At 48.1% G+C, this 17,039-nt stretch overlaps 1 protein-coding gene across 1 annotated transcript in view; it reads right to left on the reverse strand.

The window, feature by feature from the left end:
* HEG1 (heart development protein with EGF like domains 1) overlaps positions 1 to 17,039 on the reverse strand; it is a 125,942-nt gene that overhangs the window by 5,654 nt on the left and 103,249 nt on the right. Inside the window, exons 10-14 of the mRNA XM_038752134.1 lie at positions 15,660 to 15,794; positions 15,254 to 15,296; positions 13,308 to 13,345; positions 7,963 to 8,050; positions 3,605 to 3,821 (exon numbers count right to left, since the gene is read on the reverse strand). Coding sequence (XP_038608062.1) covers positions 3,605 to 3,821; positions 7,963 to 8,050; positions 13,308 to 13,345; positions 15,254 to 15,296; positions 15,660 to 15,794 — 521 coding nt within the window. The remainder of the gene's footprint in view (positions 1 to 3,604; positions 3,822 to 7,962; positions 8,051 to 13,307; positions 13,346 to 15,253; positions 15,297 to 15,659; positions 15,795 to 17,039) is intronic.

Genomic DNA, 17,039 nt, shown 5'->3' on the forward strand with positions numbered 1-17,039 from the left:
GGGAAGGAGCAGGGTGGCCTAACGGATAGAGCCTGGGAGTCGGAGGACCTGGGTTCTAATCCCGGCTCTGCCACCTGTCTGCCTTGTGACAACCTGATAACCTTGTATCCTTCTCCAGCCCAGCCCGCACCCTCTGCTCCTCTGCCGCTAATCTCCTCACCGTTAGGCCTCGTTCTCGCCTGTCCCGCCATCGACCCCCGGCCCACCTCATCCCCTGGGCCTGGAATGCTCTCCCTCTGCGCATCCACCAAGCTGGCTCTCTTCCTCCCTTCCAGGCCCTACTGAGAGCTCACCTCCTCCAGGAGGCCTTCCCAGACTGAGCCCCCTCCTTCCTCTTCCCCTCGTCCCCCTTTCCATCCCCCCATCTTACCTCCTTCCCTTCCCCACAGCACCTATATATATGTATGTACATATTTATTACTCTATTTATTTATTTATCTTACTTGTACATATCTATTCTATTTATTTTATTTTGTTAGTATGTTTGGTTTTGTTCTCTTTGTTTGTTTTGTTTGTTAGTATGTTTGGTTTTGTTACACTGTGGACCACCCCCTTCTCCTCAACATGTTATCTGACCTTGGCTTCACAGACTCCGTCCTCTCCTGGTTCTCCTCTTATCTCTCCGGTCGTTCTTTCTCAGTCTCTTTTGCAGGCTCCTCCTCCCCCTCCCATCCTCTTACTGTGGGGGTTCCCCAAGGTTCAGTACTTGGTCCCCTTCTGTTCTCAATCTACACTCACTCCCTTGGTAACCTCATTCGCTCCCACGGCTTCAACTATCATCTCTACGCTGATGACACCCAGATCTACATCTCTGCCCCTGCTCTCTCCCCCTCCCTCCAGGCTCGCATCTCCTCCTGCCTTCAGGACATCTCCATCTGGATGTCCGCCCGCCACCTAAAGCTCAACATGTCGAAGACTGAGCTCCTTGTCTTCCCTCCCAAACCTTGTCCTCTCCCTGACTTTCCCATCTCTGTTGACGGCACTACCATCCTTCCCATCTCACAAGCCCGCAACCTTGGTGTCATCCTCGACTCCGCTCTCTCATTCACCCCTCACATCCAAGCCGTCACCAAAACCTGCCGGTCTCAGCTCCGCAACATTGCCAAGATCCGCCCTTTCCTCTCCATCCAAACTGCTACCCTGCTCGTTCAAGCTCTCATCCTATCCCGTCTGGACTACTGCACTAGCCTTCTCTCGGATCTCCCATCCTCGTGTCTCTCTCCACTTCAATCCATACTTCATGCTGCTGCCCGGATTATCTTTGTCCAGAAACGCTCTGGACATATTACTCCCCTCCTCAAAAACCTCCAATGGCTACCGATCAATCTGCGCATCAGGCAGAAACTCCTCACCCTGGGCTTCAAGGCTGTCCATCACCTCGCCCCCTCCTACCTCACCTCCCTCCTCTCCTTCTCCAGCCCAGCCCGCACCCTCCGCTCCTCCACCACTAATCTCCTCACCGTACCTCGCTCTCGCCTGTCCCGCCATCGACCCCCGGCCCACGTCATCCCCCGGGCCTGGAATGCCCTCCCTCTGCCCACCCGCCAAGCTCGCTCTCTTCCTCCCTTCAAGGCCCTGCTGAGAGCTCACCTCCTCCAGGAGGCCTTCCCAGACTGAGCCCCTTCTTTCCTCTCCCCCTCGTCCCCCTCTCCATCCCCCCGTCTTACCTCCTTCCCTTCCCCACAGCACCTGTATATATGTATATACGGTTGTACATATTTATTACTCTATTTATTTATTTATTTATTTATTTATTTATTTATTTATTTTACTTGTACATTTCTATCCTACTTATTTTATTTTGTTGGTATGTTTGGTTCTGTTCTCTGTCTCCCCCCTTTTAGACTGTGAGCCCACTGTTGGGTAGGGACTGTCTCTATGTGATGCCAATTTGTACTTCCCAAGCGCTTAGTACAGTGCTCTGCACATAGTAAGCGCTCAATAAATACGATTGATTGATTGATTGATTGATTGATTCTCTGTCTCCCCCTTTTAGACTGTGAGCCCACTGTTGGGTAGGGACTGTCTCTATATGTTGCCAACTTGTACTTTCCAAGTGCTTAGTACAGTGCTCTGCACACACTAAGTGCTCAATAAATATGACTGATTGATTGATTGATTGATTGTATCTCCCCCAGTGCTCAGAACAGTGCTTGGCACATAGTAAGCGCTTTAATACCATCATCATCATTACAAGCTAATCAGGTTGGTTACAGTCCCTGTCCCACAGGGGGCTTGCAGCCTTAATCCCCACTTTACAGATGAGAGAACTGAGGTCCAGAGAAGTGAAGTGACTTGCCCAAGGTCACACAGCAGACATGTGACAGAGACGGGATTAGAAACCACATCCTCTGACTCTCAAGCCCGTGAGCAGCACAACTGGCTTCTCTCCGGCCCGGCCCTGGCCCGCCACGTGACCTTGGATAATCCCATTGCCCTCTCTGTTCCTCCACGTATGAAAAATAATAATAATAATTATGGTATTTGTTAAGCGCTTACTACATGCCAAGCACTGTTCTAAGCACTGGGATAGGTACAAGGTAATCAAGTTGTCCCCCATGGGGCTCACAGTCTTAATCCCCATTTTACAGGTGAGATAACTGAGGCACAGAGAAGTTAAGTGGCTTGCCCAAAATCACACAGCAGATAGGTGGCAGAGCCGGGATTAGAACCCATGTCTTCTGACTCCCATGCCCGGGCTCTTTCCGCTAAGCCATGCTGCTTCTCTAAGGAATCAGGCCTCGGTTCCTCCTCTGTAAAACGGGGGCAAGATAATAATAATCATCATCATCAATCGTATTTATTGAGCTCTTACTATGTGCAGAACACTGTACTAAGTGCTTGGGAAGTACAAATTGGCAACATACAGAGACTGTCCCTACCCAACAGTAATAATAATAATGATGGCATTTGTTAAGCGCTTACTACGTGCCAAGCACTGTTCTAAGCGCTGGGGGGGATACAAGGTGATCAAGTTGTCCCACGTGGGGCTCACAATCTTAATCCCCATTTTACAGATGAGGTAACCCGGGCCTGGAATGCCCTCCCTCTGCCCATCCGCCAAGCTAGCTCTCTTCCTCCCTTCAAGGCCCTGCTGAGAGCTCACCTCCTCCAGGAGGCCTTCCCAGACTGAGCCCCTTCCTTTCTCTCCCCCTCGTCCCCCTCTCCATCCCCCCCTTCTTACCTCCTTCCCTTCCCCACAGCACCTCTATATATGTATATATGTTTGTACATATTTTTTTACTCTATTTATTTATTTATTTTATTTGTACATATCTATTCTATTTATTTTATTTTGTTAGTATGTTTGGTCTTGTTCTCCGTCTCCCCCTTTTAGACTGTGAGCCCACTGTTGGGTAGGGACTGTCTCTATATGTTGCCAATTTGTACTTCCCAAGCGCTTAGTCCAGTGCTCTGCACATAGTAAGCGCTCAATAAATACGATTGATGATGATGATGATGAGGCCCAAGATCACACAGCAGACATGTGGCATAGCCAGGATGTGAACCGACGACCTCTGACTCTCAAGCCCGGGCTCTTTCCACTGAGCCACGCTGCCTCCCGACGCCTCGCCTCTCAGGGGGCAGGGGCCGGGGTACGTACAGTGTAGTAGACGTCGGTCATGTTGAGGAGGCTCTTGGTGCTGCCTCCCCCTCCGCAGCCTCCGCCGCCACCTCCTCCGGCCCCGCCGCCTTCGTGCATCTCGAAGGCCTCGCGCCCCCACGGTGGGACCCGGGCAGCCTCGGCCCTGTCCGTGTACGGGCACAGCGGGCACTCGCTGCTCTTCACAAACAGTTTGCTCACGTCGTTCTTGCTCTTCCTGCGGGCGAGACGGAGAACCTACGGCGCCGGACCCCAGCATCCCCATCTTTTCGACTGTGAGCCCACTGTTGGGTAGGGACTGTCTCTATATGTTGCCAATTTGTACTTCCCAAGCGCTTAGTACAGTGCTCTGCACACAGTAAGCGCTCAATAAATACGATTGTTGATGATGATCCCCAGCCTCCTGCCTCCTGGCCCCGGCATCCCCGGCATCTTCTAGACTGTGAGCCCACTGTTGGGTAGGGACCGTCTCTCTATGTTGCCAACTTGGACTTCCCAAGCGCTTAGTACAGTGCTCTGCACACAGTAAGTGCTCAATAAATACGATTGATTGATTGATTGATTAGTACAGTGCTCTGCACACAGTAAGCGCTCAATAAATATGATTGAATGAATGAATGAACGAGGCTGGAGTGATGGGCCGGGGATCAATCAATCAATCAATCATATTTATTGAGCGCTTACTGTGTGCAGAGCACTGTACTAAGAGCTTGGGAAGTACAAGTTGGCAACATATAGAGACGGTCCCTACCCAACAGGGGGCTCACAGTCTAAAAGACTAAGCGCTAATAATAATAATAATGGCATTTATTAAGCGCTTACTATGTGCAAAGCACTGTTCTTAGTGCTGGGGACGTTACAAGGTGATCAGGTTGTCCCATGAGGGGCTCACAGTCTTCATCCCCATTTTCCAGATGAGGGAACTGAGGCACAGAGAAGTGAAGTGACTTGTCTAAAGTCACCCAGCTGACAATTGGCAAAGCCGGAATTTGAACCCATGGCCTCTGACTCCAAAGCCTGTGCTCTTTTGCACTGAGCCACACTGCTTCTCACTGCCCCCAGAGCCTCCGGCCTCATTCATTCATTCATTAAATTGTATTTATTGAGCTCTTACTGTACTAAGCACTTGGGAATCAATCAATCAATCAATCGTATTTATTGAGCGCTTAGTGTGTGCAGAGCACTGTACTAAGCGCTTGGGAAGTACAAGTTGGCAACATCTAGAGACGGTCCCTACCCAACAGTGGGCTCACAGTCTAAAAGGGGGAGACAGAGAACAAAACCAAACATACTAACAAAATAAAATAAATAGAATAGATATGTACAAGTAGAATAAATAAATAAATAGAGTAATAAATATGAACAAACATATATACATATATACAGGTGCTGTGGGGAAGGAAAGGAGGTAAGACGGGGGGATGGAGAGGGGGACGAGGGGGAGAGGAAGGAAGGAGCTCAGTCTGGGAAGGCCTCCTGGAGGCGGTGAGTACAAGGAGGGGGAGACAGACAACAAAACAAAACATGTATATGTGTAGACATGTATATATTTGTGGGCGTGTGTGTGTGTGTGTGTGTGTGTCACACTGTCCTTCAGCAGTTTTCATGAGGCAAAATCTCATCCAGGCTTTCCAGTTTGGCTAATCATCATCATCAATCGCATTTATTGAGCGCTTACTGTGTGCAGAGCACTGTACTAAGCACTTAAATAAGCGCTTAATAAGACCAATACTTGGCCACAGCTCTCTTCCACCTAGTCTCTTGCTCGACTAAATACGTCTGCCCCATACTGGGGTCTGTAAAGATTCAAGTTTGCCCGACAAAGAACAGGACAATGAACTTGAATTGCCTGGAGCTCCAATACAGAAAGTTTCTAGATTTCCCAGATGATTTTTCTCACAGGATTTTCCACCATTTTTATTTGACCACTTGAATTTAGAGACTGCATTTATTGAGCGCTTACTGTGTGCAGAGCACTGTACTAAGCGCTTGGGAAGTACAAGTCGGCAACATATAGTGACGGTCCCTACCCAACAACGGGCTCACAGTCTAGAAGGGGGAGACAGACGACAGAACAAAACATGTGGACGGGTGTCAAGTCGTCAGAACAATAGAATTACAGCTAGATGCACATCATTAACAAAATAAATAGAATAGTAAATATGGACAAGTAAAATAGAGTAATAAATCTGTACAAACATATATACAGGTGCTGTGGGGAGGGGAAGGAGGTAGGGTGGGGGGGGATGGGGAGGAGGAGAGGAAAAAGGGGGCTCAGTGTGGGAAGGCCTCCTGGAGGAGGTGAGCTCTCAGTAGGGCTTTGAAGGGAAGAAGAGAGCAAGCTTGGCGGATCTGTGGAAGGAGGGCATTACGTTTTCTCCCCCTTCTAGACTGTGAGCCCACTGTTGGGTAGGGACCGTCTCTATATGTTGCCAACTTGTACTTCCCAAGCGCTTAGTACAGTGCTCTGCACACAGTAAGGGCTCAATAAATACGATTGAATGAATGAATGAATACGGGCCAGGGGGAGGACGTGGGCTGGGGGACAGGCCTCAGTGCCTCCAGACCCTCAGCCTCCTCACCCTGAATGCATACATTTGGGCATGCCCATCCGCAATCAATCAATCAATCATATTTATTGAGCGCTTACTGTGTGCAGAGCACTGTACTAAGCGCTTGGGAAGTACAAGTCGGCAACACATAGAGACAGTCCCTACCCAACAGCAGGCTCACAGTCTAGGAGGGGGAGACAGAGAACAAAACCAAACATACTAACAAAATAAAATAAATAGAATAGATATGTACAAGTAAGATAAATAAAAAATAAATAGAGTAATAAATATGTACAAACATATATACATATATACAGGTGTGTGCATATATCTGCACACACACACACGCTCGCAAACCCACAACCACACACTGCTGCACAGACATTTTCACACCCTTGGTGATAATAATAATAACGGCATTTGTTAAGCGCTTACTATGTGCAAAGCACCGTTCTAAGCACTGGGGGGAATACAAGGTGATCAAGTTGTCCCACGTGGGGCTCACAGTCTTCATCCCCATTTTACAGATGAGGCCACTGAGGCCCAGAGAATAATAATAATAATGATGGCATTTGTTAAGCGCTTACTATGTGCAGAGCACTGTTCTAAGCGCTGAAATGTATGCGGTGGTAAAGTATACAGTTAACGTGCTGATGATGATGGCATTTACTAAGCACTTACTATGTGCAAAGCACTGTTCTAAGCCCTGGGGGGCTTCAAGGTGATCAAGTTGTCCCACGTGGGGCTCACAGTCTTCATCCCTATTTTACAGATGAGGCCACTGAGGCCCTGAGAATAATAATAATAATGATGGCATTTGTTAAGCGCTTACTATGTGCAGAGCACTGTTCTAAGCGCTGAAATGTATGCGGTGGTAAAGTATACAGTTAATGTGCTGCTGCTGATGGCATTTACTAAGCACTTACTATGTGCAAAGCACTGGTCTAAGCATTGGGGAGGTTACAAGGTGATGAGGTTGTCCCACGGGGGGCTCACAGTCCTCATCCCCATTTTACAGATGAGGGAACTGAGGCCCAGAGAAGTGAAGTGACTTGCCCAGAGTCACCCAGCTGACAATTGGAGGAGCTGTTATTTGAACCCATGACCTCTGACTCCAAAGCCCGGGCTCTTTCCACTGAGCCGCGCTGCTTCTTGGTGGCCACACACCATCACTCCTACACCGTACCTCGTTCTCGCCTGTCCCGCCATCGACCCCCGGCCCACGCCATCCCCCGGGCCTGGAATGCCCCCAATCCCTCTGCCCATCCGCCAAGCTAGCTCTCTTCCTCCCTTCAAGGCCCTTCTGAGAGCTCACCTCCTCCAGGAGGCCTTCCCAGACTGAGCCCCTTCCTTCCTCTCCCCCTCGTCCCCCTCTCCATCCCCCCCATCTTACCTCCTTCCCTTCCCCACAGCACCTGTATAGATGTATATATGTTTGTACATATTTTTTACTCTATTTTATTTGTACATATCTATTCTATTTATTTTATTTTGTTAGTATGTTTGGTCTTGTTCTCTGTCTCCCCCTTTTAGACTGTGAGCCCACTGTTGGGTAGGGACTGTCTCTATATGTTGCCAATTTGGACTTCCCAAGCGCTTAGTCCAGTGCTCTGCACATAGTAAGCGCTCAATAAATACGATTGATGATGATGATGATCTTCAAATGCCCCTTTGGGACCCCCTGGCTGCTGGAATGATCAGCCAGTCCTGCCACCCTCTCCCCAGGCCCCTCGCCCCTTCTCCTGGTGCCCCCTGGCACCATCCCCTCCGCCCCGATGCCCCTCGCCCGGCCACGGGCACACTCACCGACAGCAGGTAATGATGAGGGCGATGGCTAGGGCCAACAGCAGGGCACCCCCCGCAGCTGCGACCACCACGGCGACCAGTTGGTAAGCTGGGAGGGCGACAGGAGGAGGGGGAGCATTGGACAATTGAAGAATTTTCTAGATGGTGAGCCCGTTGTTGGGTAGGGACCATCTCCATATGTTGCCAATTTGTACTTCCCAAGCGCTTAGTACAGTGCTCTGCACATAGTAAGCGCTCAATAAATACAATTGATTGATTGATTGATAGTTGCCAATTGGTAATAATAATCATAACGATGGCATTTATTAAGCGCTTACTATGTGCACAGCACTGTTCTAAGCACTGGGGAGGTTACAAGGTGATCAGGTTGGCCCATGGGGGGCTCACAGCCTTAATCGTTCATTCATTCATTGATTCAATCGTATTTTTTTATTCATCATCATCATCAATCGTATTTATTGAGCGCTTACTATGTGCAGAGCACTGTACTAAGCGCTTGGGAAGTACAAATTGGCAACATCTAGAGACAGTCCCTACCCAACAGCGGGCTCACAGTCTAAAAGGGGGAGACAGAGAACAAAACCAAACATACTAACAAAATAAAATAGAATAGATATGTAGAAATAAATAAATTAAATAAATAAATAGAGTAAAAAAATATGTACAAACATATATACATATATACAGGTGCTGTGGGGAAGGGAGGGAGGTAAGATGGGGGGCTCACAGCATTAATCGTTCATTCATTCATTCATTCAATCGTATTTTTTTATTCATCATCATCATCAATCGTATTTATTGAGCACTTACAGTGTGTAGAGCACTGTGCTAAGCGCTTGGGAATGGGATAGTATATCATATATTACAGTACGGTATAGTACAGTAGAGAGAAGCAGTGTGGTTCAGTGGCAAGAGCCCGGGCTTTGGAGTCAGAGGTCAGGCGTTCAAATCCCGACTCCACCGCTTGCCAGTTGTGTGACCTTGGGCAAGTCACTTCACTTCTCTGGGCCTCAGTTCCATCTGTAAAATGGGGATGAAGACTGTGAGCCCCACGTGGGACAACCTGATCACTTTGTATCCCCCCCAAGCGCTTAGAACAGTGCTTTGCACATAGTAAGCGCTCAATAAATACGATTGATGATGATGATGATGATGGAATGATCAGCCAGGCCCGCCTGGCTTAACAAATGCCAACATTATTATTATTATTTATTAAGCACTTACTATGTGCAAAGCACTGTTCTAAGCACTGGGGAGGTTACAAGGTGATCAGGTTGTCCCACGGGGCGCTCACAGCCTTAATCCCCACTTTACAGATGAGTAACCGAGGCCCAGAGAAGTGAAGTGACTTGCCCAAAGTCACACAGCTGACAATTGGCGGAGCCGGGATTTTTTTTTAATAGCATTTATTAAGCGCTTACTATGTGCAAAGCACTGTTCTAAGCACTGGGGAGGTTACAAGGTGATCAGGTTGTCCCACGGGGGGCTCACAGCCTTAATCCCCACTTTACAGATGAGTAACTGAGGCCCAGAGAAGTGAAGTGACTTGCCCAAAGTCACACAGCTGACAATTGGCCGGGATTTTTTTTTAATAGCATTTATTAAGCGCTTACTATGTGCAAAGCACTGTTCTAAGCGCTAAGGAGGTTACAAGGTAATCAGGTTGTCCCACGTGGGGCTCACAGTCTTCATCCCCATTTTCCAGATGAGGTAACTGAGGCCCAGAGAAGTGAAGTGACTTGCCCAAAGTCACACAGCTAAGTGGCAGAGCCGGGATTGGAACCCACGACCTCTGACTCCAAAGCCCGGGCTCTTTTCCATTGAGCCACGCTGCTTCTCCCAAGTGCTTAGTACTTCCAAGTACTTCCCTTAGTACTTCCCAAGTGCTTAGTACAGTGCTCTGCACACAGTAAGCGCTCAATAAATAAGATTGAATGAATGAATGAATGACAACCGGGGCGGGGAGCAATGGTGTACCCCACTGAACCCTGCATCCCTCCAAGCCAGTCTCCCCCACCTGTACTCTTCAAGTGCTCAGCACAGCACCCTGAAAACAGGGGGTGCTCAGCACAGGCTCAGTGGAAAGAGCCCGGGCTTTGGAATCAGAGGTCATCGGTTCAAATCCTGGGTCCGCCAATTGTCAGCTGTGTGACTTTGGACAAGTCACTTAACTTCTCTGTGCCTCAGTTACCTCATCTGTGAAGTGGGGATTAAGACCGTGAGCCCCTCGTGGGACAACCTGATCACCTTGTAAACTCCCCAGCGCTTAGAACAGTGCTTTGCACATAGTAAGCGCTTAATAAATGCCATTATTATTATTCTTCTGCCCATAATAATAATAATGGTATTTGTTAAGCACTTACTCTGGGCCAGGCACTGTTCTAAGCGCTGGGGTAGATACAAGATAATTGGGTTGGGTTCGGTCCCTGTTCCTCTTAGGGTTCACAGTCTTAATCTTAATTGGGGGAAGCAGCACAATTTAGTGGGCAGAGCATGAATTTGGGAATCAGAAGGTCATGGGTTCTAATCCCAGCTCTGCCACTTGTCTGCTGTGTGACCTTGGACGAGTCACTTCACTTCTCTGAGCCTCAGTTCCCTCATCTGTAAAGTGGGGATTGAGGCTGTGAGCCCCACAGGGGACAGGGACTGTGTCCAACCAGATTTGCTTGTCTCTATCCCAGCGCTTAGTACAGTGCCTGGCACAGAGTAAGCACTTAACTAATACCATTATTATTATTAGTAGTAAGCACTTATCTAGTACCATTACTATTATTATTAACCCCCATCTTACAGATGAGGGAACTGAGGTCCAGAGGATAAGTGACTTACCCAAGGTCACACAGCAGACTAGTGGTGGAGCATTCATTCATTCAATTGTGTTTATTGAGCGCTTACTGTGTGCAGAGCACTGTACTAAGTGATTGGGAAGTACAAGTTGGCAACAGATAGAGACGGTCCCTACCCAACAATGGGCTCACAGTCTAGAAGGGGGAGACAGACAGCAAAACAAAACATATAGACTGGTGTCATCATCATCATCATCAATCGTATTTATTGAGTGCTTACTATGTGCAGAGCACTGTACTATGTGCAGAGCAGGTGTCAAAGGCAGGGATTAGAACCCATGACCTTCTGAGTCCCAGGCCCGGGCTTCATGCTGGAGAAGCAGCGTGGCTCAGTGGAAAGAGCCCGGGCTTTGGAGTCAGAGGTCATGGGTTCAAATCCCGGCTCCACCAACTGTCAGCTGGGTGACTTTGAGCAAGTCACTTCACTTCTCTGGGCCTCAGTTACCTCATCTGTAAAATGGGGATTAAAACTATGAGCCCCCCGTGGGACAACCTGATCACCTTGTAACCTCTCCAGCGCTTAGAACAGTGCTTTGCACATAGTAAGCGCTTAATAAATGCCATTATTTATTTTATTTTTTTTTTTAAATGGGGATTAAAACTATGAGCCCCCCGTGGGACAACCTGATCACCTTGTAACCTCCCCAGTGCTTAGAACAGTGCTTTGCACATAGTAAGCACTTTGCAAATACCATCCTTATTATTATTATTATGCTGCTTCCCAGTTCACCACTCTGCCCTACCATAGGTGCCCAGTACAGCGCCCTGCAGCCAGGGGACAACCAGCACAGTGCTCTCCACAACAATAAGCACCCAACTGAGGGCTCGGCATCCAGCGGACATTCAGTAATAATAATATAATAATGATGGCATTTATTAAGCGCTTACTATGTGCAAAGTACTGTTCTAAGCGCTGGGGAGGTTATAAGGTGATCAGGTTGTCCTATGGGGGCCTCACAGTCTTAATCCCCATTTTACAGATGAGGGAACTGAGGCCCAGAGAATTTAAGTGACTTGCCCAAAGTCACACAGCTGACAAGTGGTGGAGTGGGATTCGAACCCATGACCTTTGACTCCAAAGCCCGGGCTCTTTCCACTGAGCCACGCTGTACAGCGCGACAAATGGAGTAGGTGCCCAAAATGGCATGCTGGACACAGGAGGTGATGATGATGATGATGATGATAATAATAATAATAATAATAATGGCATTTATTAATTGCTTACTATGTGCAAAGCACTGTTCTAAGCGCTGGGGAGGTTACAAGGTGATCAGGTTGTCCCACGGGGGGCTCACAGTCTTAATCCCCATTTTACAGATGAGGGAACAGAGGCCCAGAGAAGTTAAGTGACTTGCCCAAAGTCACCCAGCTGACAGTTGGCGGAGCCGGGATTTGAACCCATGACCTCTGGCTCCAAAGCCCGGGCTCTTTCCACTGAGCCATGCAGTACAGCGCTATGGATGGAGCAGGTGCCCAAAACGGCATGCTGGACACAGGAGGTGATGATGATGATGATGATAATAATAATAATAATAATGATGGCATTTATTAACTGCTTACTATGTGCAAAGCACTGTTCTAAGCGCTGGGGAGGTTACAAGGTGATCAGGTTGTCCCACGGGGGGCTCACAGTCTTAATCCCCATTTTACAGATGAGGGAACTGAGGCCCAGGGAAGTGAAGTGACTTGCCCAAAGTCACCCAGCTGACAGTTGGCGGAGCCGGGATTTGAACCCATGACCTCTGGCTCCAAAGCCCGGCTCTTTCCACAGAGCCATGCGGTACAGCGCTATGGATGGAGCTGGTGCCCAAAATGGCATGCTGGACACAGGAGGTGATGATGATGATGATGATGATGATAATAATAATAATAATGATGGCATTTATTAAGCACTTACTATGTGCAAAGCACTGTTCTAAGCGCTGGGGAGGTTACAAGGTGATCAGGTTGTCCCACGGGGGGCTCACAGTCTTAATCCCCATTTTACAGATGAGGGAACAGAGGCCCAGAGAAGTTAAGTGACTTGCCCAAAGTCACCCAGCTGACAGTTGGCGGAGCCTGGATTTGAACCCATGACCTCTGGCTCCAAAGCCCATTACCCTTTCCACTGAGCCACGCTGGATGATGATGGCATTTATTAAGCGCTTACTCTGTGCAAAGCACTGTTCTAAGCACTGGGGAGGTTACAAGGTGATCAGGTTGTCCCACGGGGGGCTCACAGTCTTCATCCCCAGGCGAGGGAACTGAGGCCCAGAGAAGTGAAGTGACTTATCCAAAGTCACCCAGCTGACAAGTGGCGGAGCCGGGATTTGAACCCATGACTTCTAACTCCAAAGCCCGGGCTCTTTTCCACAGAGCCACGTTGCTTCTCTAAGGTGTTCAATACATCTCACAGAGTAAAAGGGACGTCCAGCCCGCAGCTCCAGCAGAGACCGGAGTGGCCCGGTCATGCCCCCCGCCCCGTCCCCACTTTCTCCCTCCCCTCGCACCCAGACTTACGGTTGCCACAGTTGAGTCCACCGAGGCCGAAGGGGCAGCTGCGGGGGTTGGAAGGGAGAGAGGTTAGGGTCATCATCATCATCATCATCATCAATCGTATTTATTGAGCGCTTACTGTGTGCAGAGCACTGGACTGAGCGCTTGGGAAGTCCAAGTTGGCAACATATAGAGACGGTCCCTACCCAACAGTGGGCTCACGGTCTAAAAGGGGGTGACAGAGAACAAAACCAAACATACTAACAAAATAAAATAAATAGAATAGATATGGACAAGTAAAATAAATAAATAAATAAATAGAGTAACAAATATGTACAAACATATATACATATACATAGGTGATATACATATATACAGGTGATATACATATATACAGGTGGAGACCACCCAGCCTCCGCTCCAGGAAAAGACACCCGGATTTGGGGGGTGGGAGGGAAGGGATGCCAGGGGGAAGGGGATGAGGGGATGGGCGGACTGGAGGCCTTCCCAGACTGAGCCCCTTCCTTCCTCTCCCCCTCGGCCCCCTCTCCATCCCCCCCATCTTCCCTCCTTCCCTTCCCCACAGCACCTGTATATATGGATATATGTTTGTACAGATTTATTACTCTATTTATTTATTTTACTTGTACATATCTATTCTATTTATTTTATTTTGTTAGTATGTTTGGTTTTGTTCTCTGTCTCCCCCTTTTAGACTGTGAGCCCACTGTTGGGTAGGGACTGTCTCTATATGTTGCCAACTTGGACTTCCCAAGCGCTTAGTCCAGGGCTCTGCACACAGTAAGCGCTCAATAAATAGGATTGATTGATTGATTGATTGACTGATTGATTGGTTTGGGGGGCAGGGGCCGTTGCCCCTTCCTTCCTCTCCCCCTCGTCCCCCCTCCATCCCCCCCATCTTACCTCCTTCCCTTCCCCACAGCACCTGTATCTATGTATATATGTTTGTACATATTTATTACTCTATTTATTTATTTATTTATTTATTTATTTATTTTACTTGTACATAGCTATTCTATTTATTTTATTTTGTTAATATGTTTGGTTTTGTTCTCTGTCTCCCCCTTTTAGACTGTGAGCCCACTGTTGGGTAGGGGCTGTCTCTATATGTTGCCAACTTGGACTTCCCAAGCGCTTAGTCCAGTGCTCTGCACACAGTAAGCGCTCAATAAATACGATTGATTGATTGGTTGATTGGTTTGGGGGGCAGGGGCCAGGGCCCCTTCCTTCCTCTTCCCCTCGTCCCCCTCTCCATCCACCCCATCTTACCTCCTTCCCTTCCCCACAGCACCTGTATCTAGGTATATATGTTTGTGCATATTTATTACTCTATTTATTTATTTATTTATTTATTTATTTATTTATTTTACTTGTACATAGCTATTCTATTTTATTTTGTTAATATGTTTGGTTTTGTTCTCTGTCTCCCCCTTTTAGACTGTGAGCCCACTGTTGGGTAGGGACTGTCTCTATATGTTGCCATCTTGTACTTCCCAAGCGCTTAGTCCAGTGCTCTGCACAGAGTAAGCGCTCAATAAGTACGATTGATTGATTGATTGATTGGTTTGGGGGGCAGGGGCCGGGGCCCCTTCCTTTCTCTCCCCCTCGCCCCCCTCTCCATCCCCCCATCTTACCTCCTTCCCTTCCCCACAGCACCTGTATATATGTATATATGTTTGTACAGATTTATTACTCTATTTATTTATTTATTTATTTTACTTGTACATATCTATTCTATTTATTTTATTTTGTTAGTCTGTTTGGTTTTGTTCTCTGTCTCCCCCTTTTAGACTGTGAGCCCACTGTTGGGTAGGGACCGTCTCTAGATGTTGCCAACTTGGACTTCCCAAGCGCTTAGTCCAGTGCTCCGCACACAGTAAGCGCTCAATAAACACGATTGATTGATTGATCGATTGGTTTGGGGGGCAGGGGCCGGGGCGCCCCCATACCTCACACAGGTCTGGTTCTCCAGCCGGAAACCGTCTTCACAAGCTGCGAGACAACGTTGGCCGTGTGAGCGGGGAGGTGGGCCCGGGGCCCAGAGAGGTTCTGCGGCCTGCCCGTGGTCACACAGCAGGCCGAGGGGAGGGCAGGAACCGAACCCGGGGCCCTGCTCCCCATCCCCCTCTCCAACTGGGATCACCTCCACCCACTGATCCATCCACCCCATCCACCTGTCAGTCAGTCATCTGTCCCGTCCACCCCAACTCCATCCAAGAACAGTGCTTTGCACATCTTAAGCGCTTAATAAATGCCATCATCATCATTATTATTATTATTAACCCTCGCCCACTCCACCCAGCTAGTTGTCCGGGCCACCCCACGGGGGTCTTCCCAGCCCCTTCCCGCCCGGACCCCTGCAGGAGTGGTCCATCTCGCTGATCTGGAAGTATCCGTCCCGACAGCGGCAGAGGGGCAGCCCGTCCACGTCCGAGCAGACTGCGGTCTCCCGGTCGCAGGCCGGATTCTTGCTTCTGCACAAGCTCCCAGCTGCAGGGAGAGGCACGGGTGGGGCATTGATAATGACCAATCATTAATTGTTAATAATTAATAATCAATCAATCAATAATTAATAAGCTCCCCCTTCTAGGCTGTGAGCCCGCTGTTGGGTAGGGACCTAATAATTAATAATCTCCCCCTTCTAGAGTGCGAGCCCCTTGTTGGGTAGGGAGCGTCTCTCGTGTGGCTTAGTTGGCTTCGCCAATTGTCAGCTGTGTGACTTTGGGCAAGTCACTTCATCATCATCATCATCATCATCATCAATCGTATTTATTGAGCGCTTACTGTGTGCAGAGCACTGTACTAAGCGCTTGGGAAGTGGGTAGGGACTATATATGTTGCCAACTTGTACTTCCCAAGCGCTTAATACAGTGCTCTGCACACAGTAAGCGCTCAATAAATACGATTGATTCATCAAAAAACAACCATCAACAGACATTCCCCGCCCACAGGGAGCTGACAGTCCCAGGGAGGAGACAGATTCATTCATTCATTCATTCAATTCTATTTATTGAGCGCTTACTGGGTGCAGAGCACTGGACTAAGCGCTTGGGAAATCCAAGTTGGCAACATCTAGAGACGGTCATTCATTCATTCATTCAATTCTATTTATTGAGTGCTGACGGTGCAGAGCACTGGACTAAGCGCTTGGGAAGTCCAAGTTGGCAACATCTACAGACGGTCATTCATTCATTCATCATCATCATCATCAATCGTATTTATTGAGCGCTTACTGTGTGCAGAGCACTGTACTAAGCGCTTGGGAAGTACAAATTGGCAACATATACAGTCCCTACCCAACAGTGGGCTCACAGTCTGAAAGGGGGAGACAAAACCAAACATACTAACAAAATAAAATAAATAGAATAGATATGTACAAGTAAAATAAATAAATACATAAATAGAGTAATAACTATGTACAAACATATATACAGGTGATGTGGGGAAGGGAAGGAGGTAAGATGGGGGAGATGGAGAGGGGGAATTGAATTCATTCATTCAATTCTATTTATTGAGCACTGACTGGGTGCAGAGCACTGGACTAAGCGCTTGGGAAGTCCAAGTTGGCAACATCTAGAGACGGTCATTCATTCATTCATTCAATTCTATTTATTGAGCGCTGACTGGGTGCAGAGCACTGGACTAAGCGCTTGGGAAGTCCAAGTCGGCAACATCTAGAGACGGTCATTCATTCATTCATTCATCCAATTCTATTTATTGAGCGCTGACTGGGTG

This window comes from Tachyglossus aculeatus, chromosome 1 (assembly GCF_015852505.1).
Source record: "Tachyglossus aculeatus isolate mTacAcu1 chromosome 1, mTacAcu1.pri, whole genome shotgun sequence".
NCBI lineage: Eukaryota > Metazoa > Chordata > Mammalia > Monotremata > Tachyglossidae > Tachyglossus > Tachyglossus aculeatus.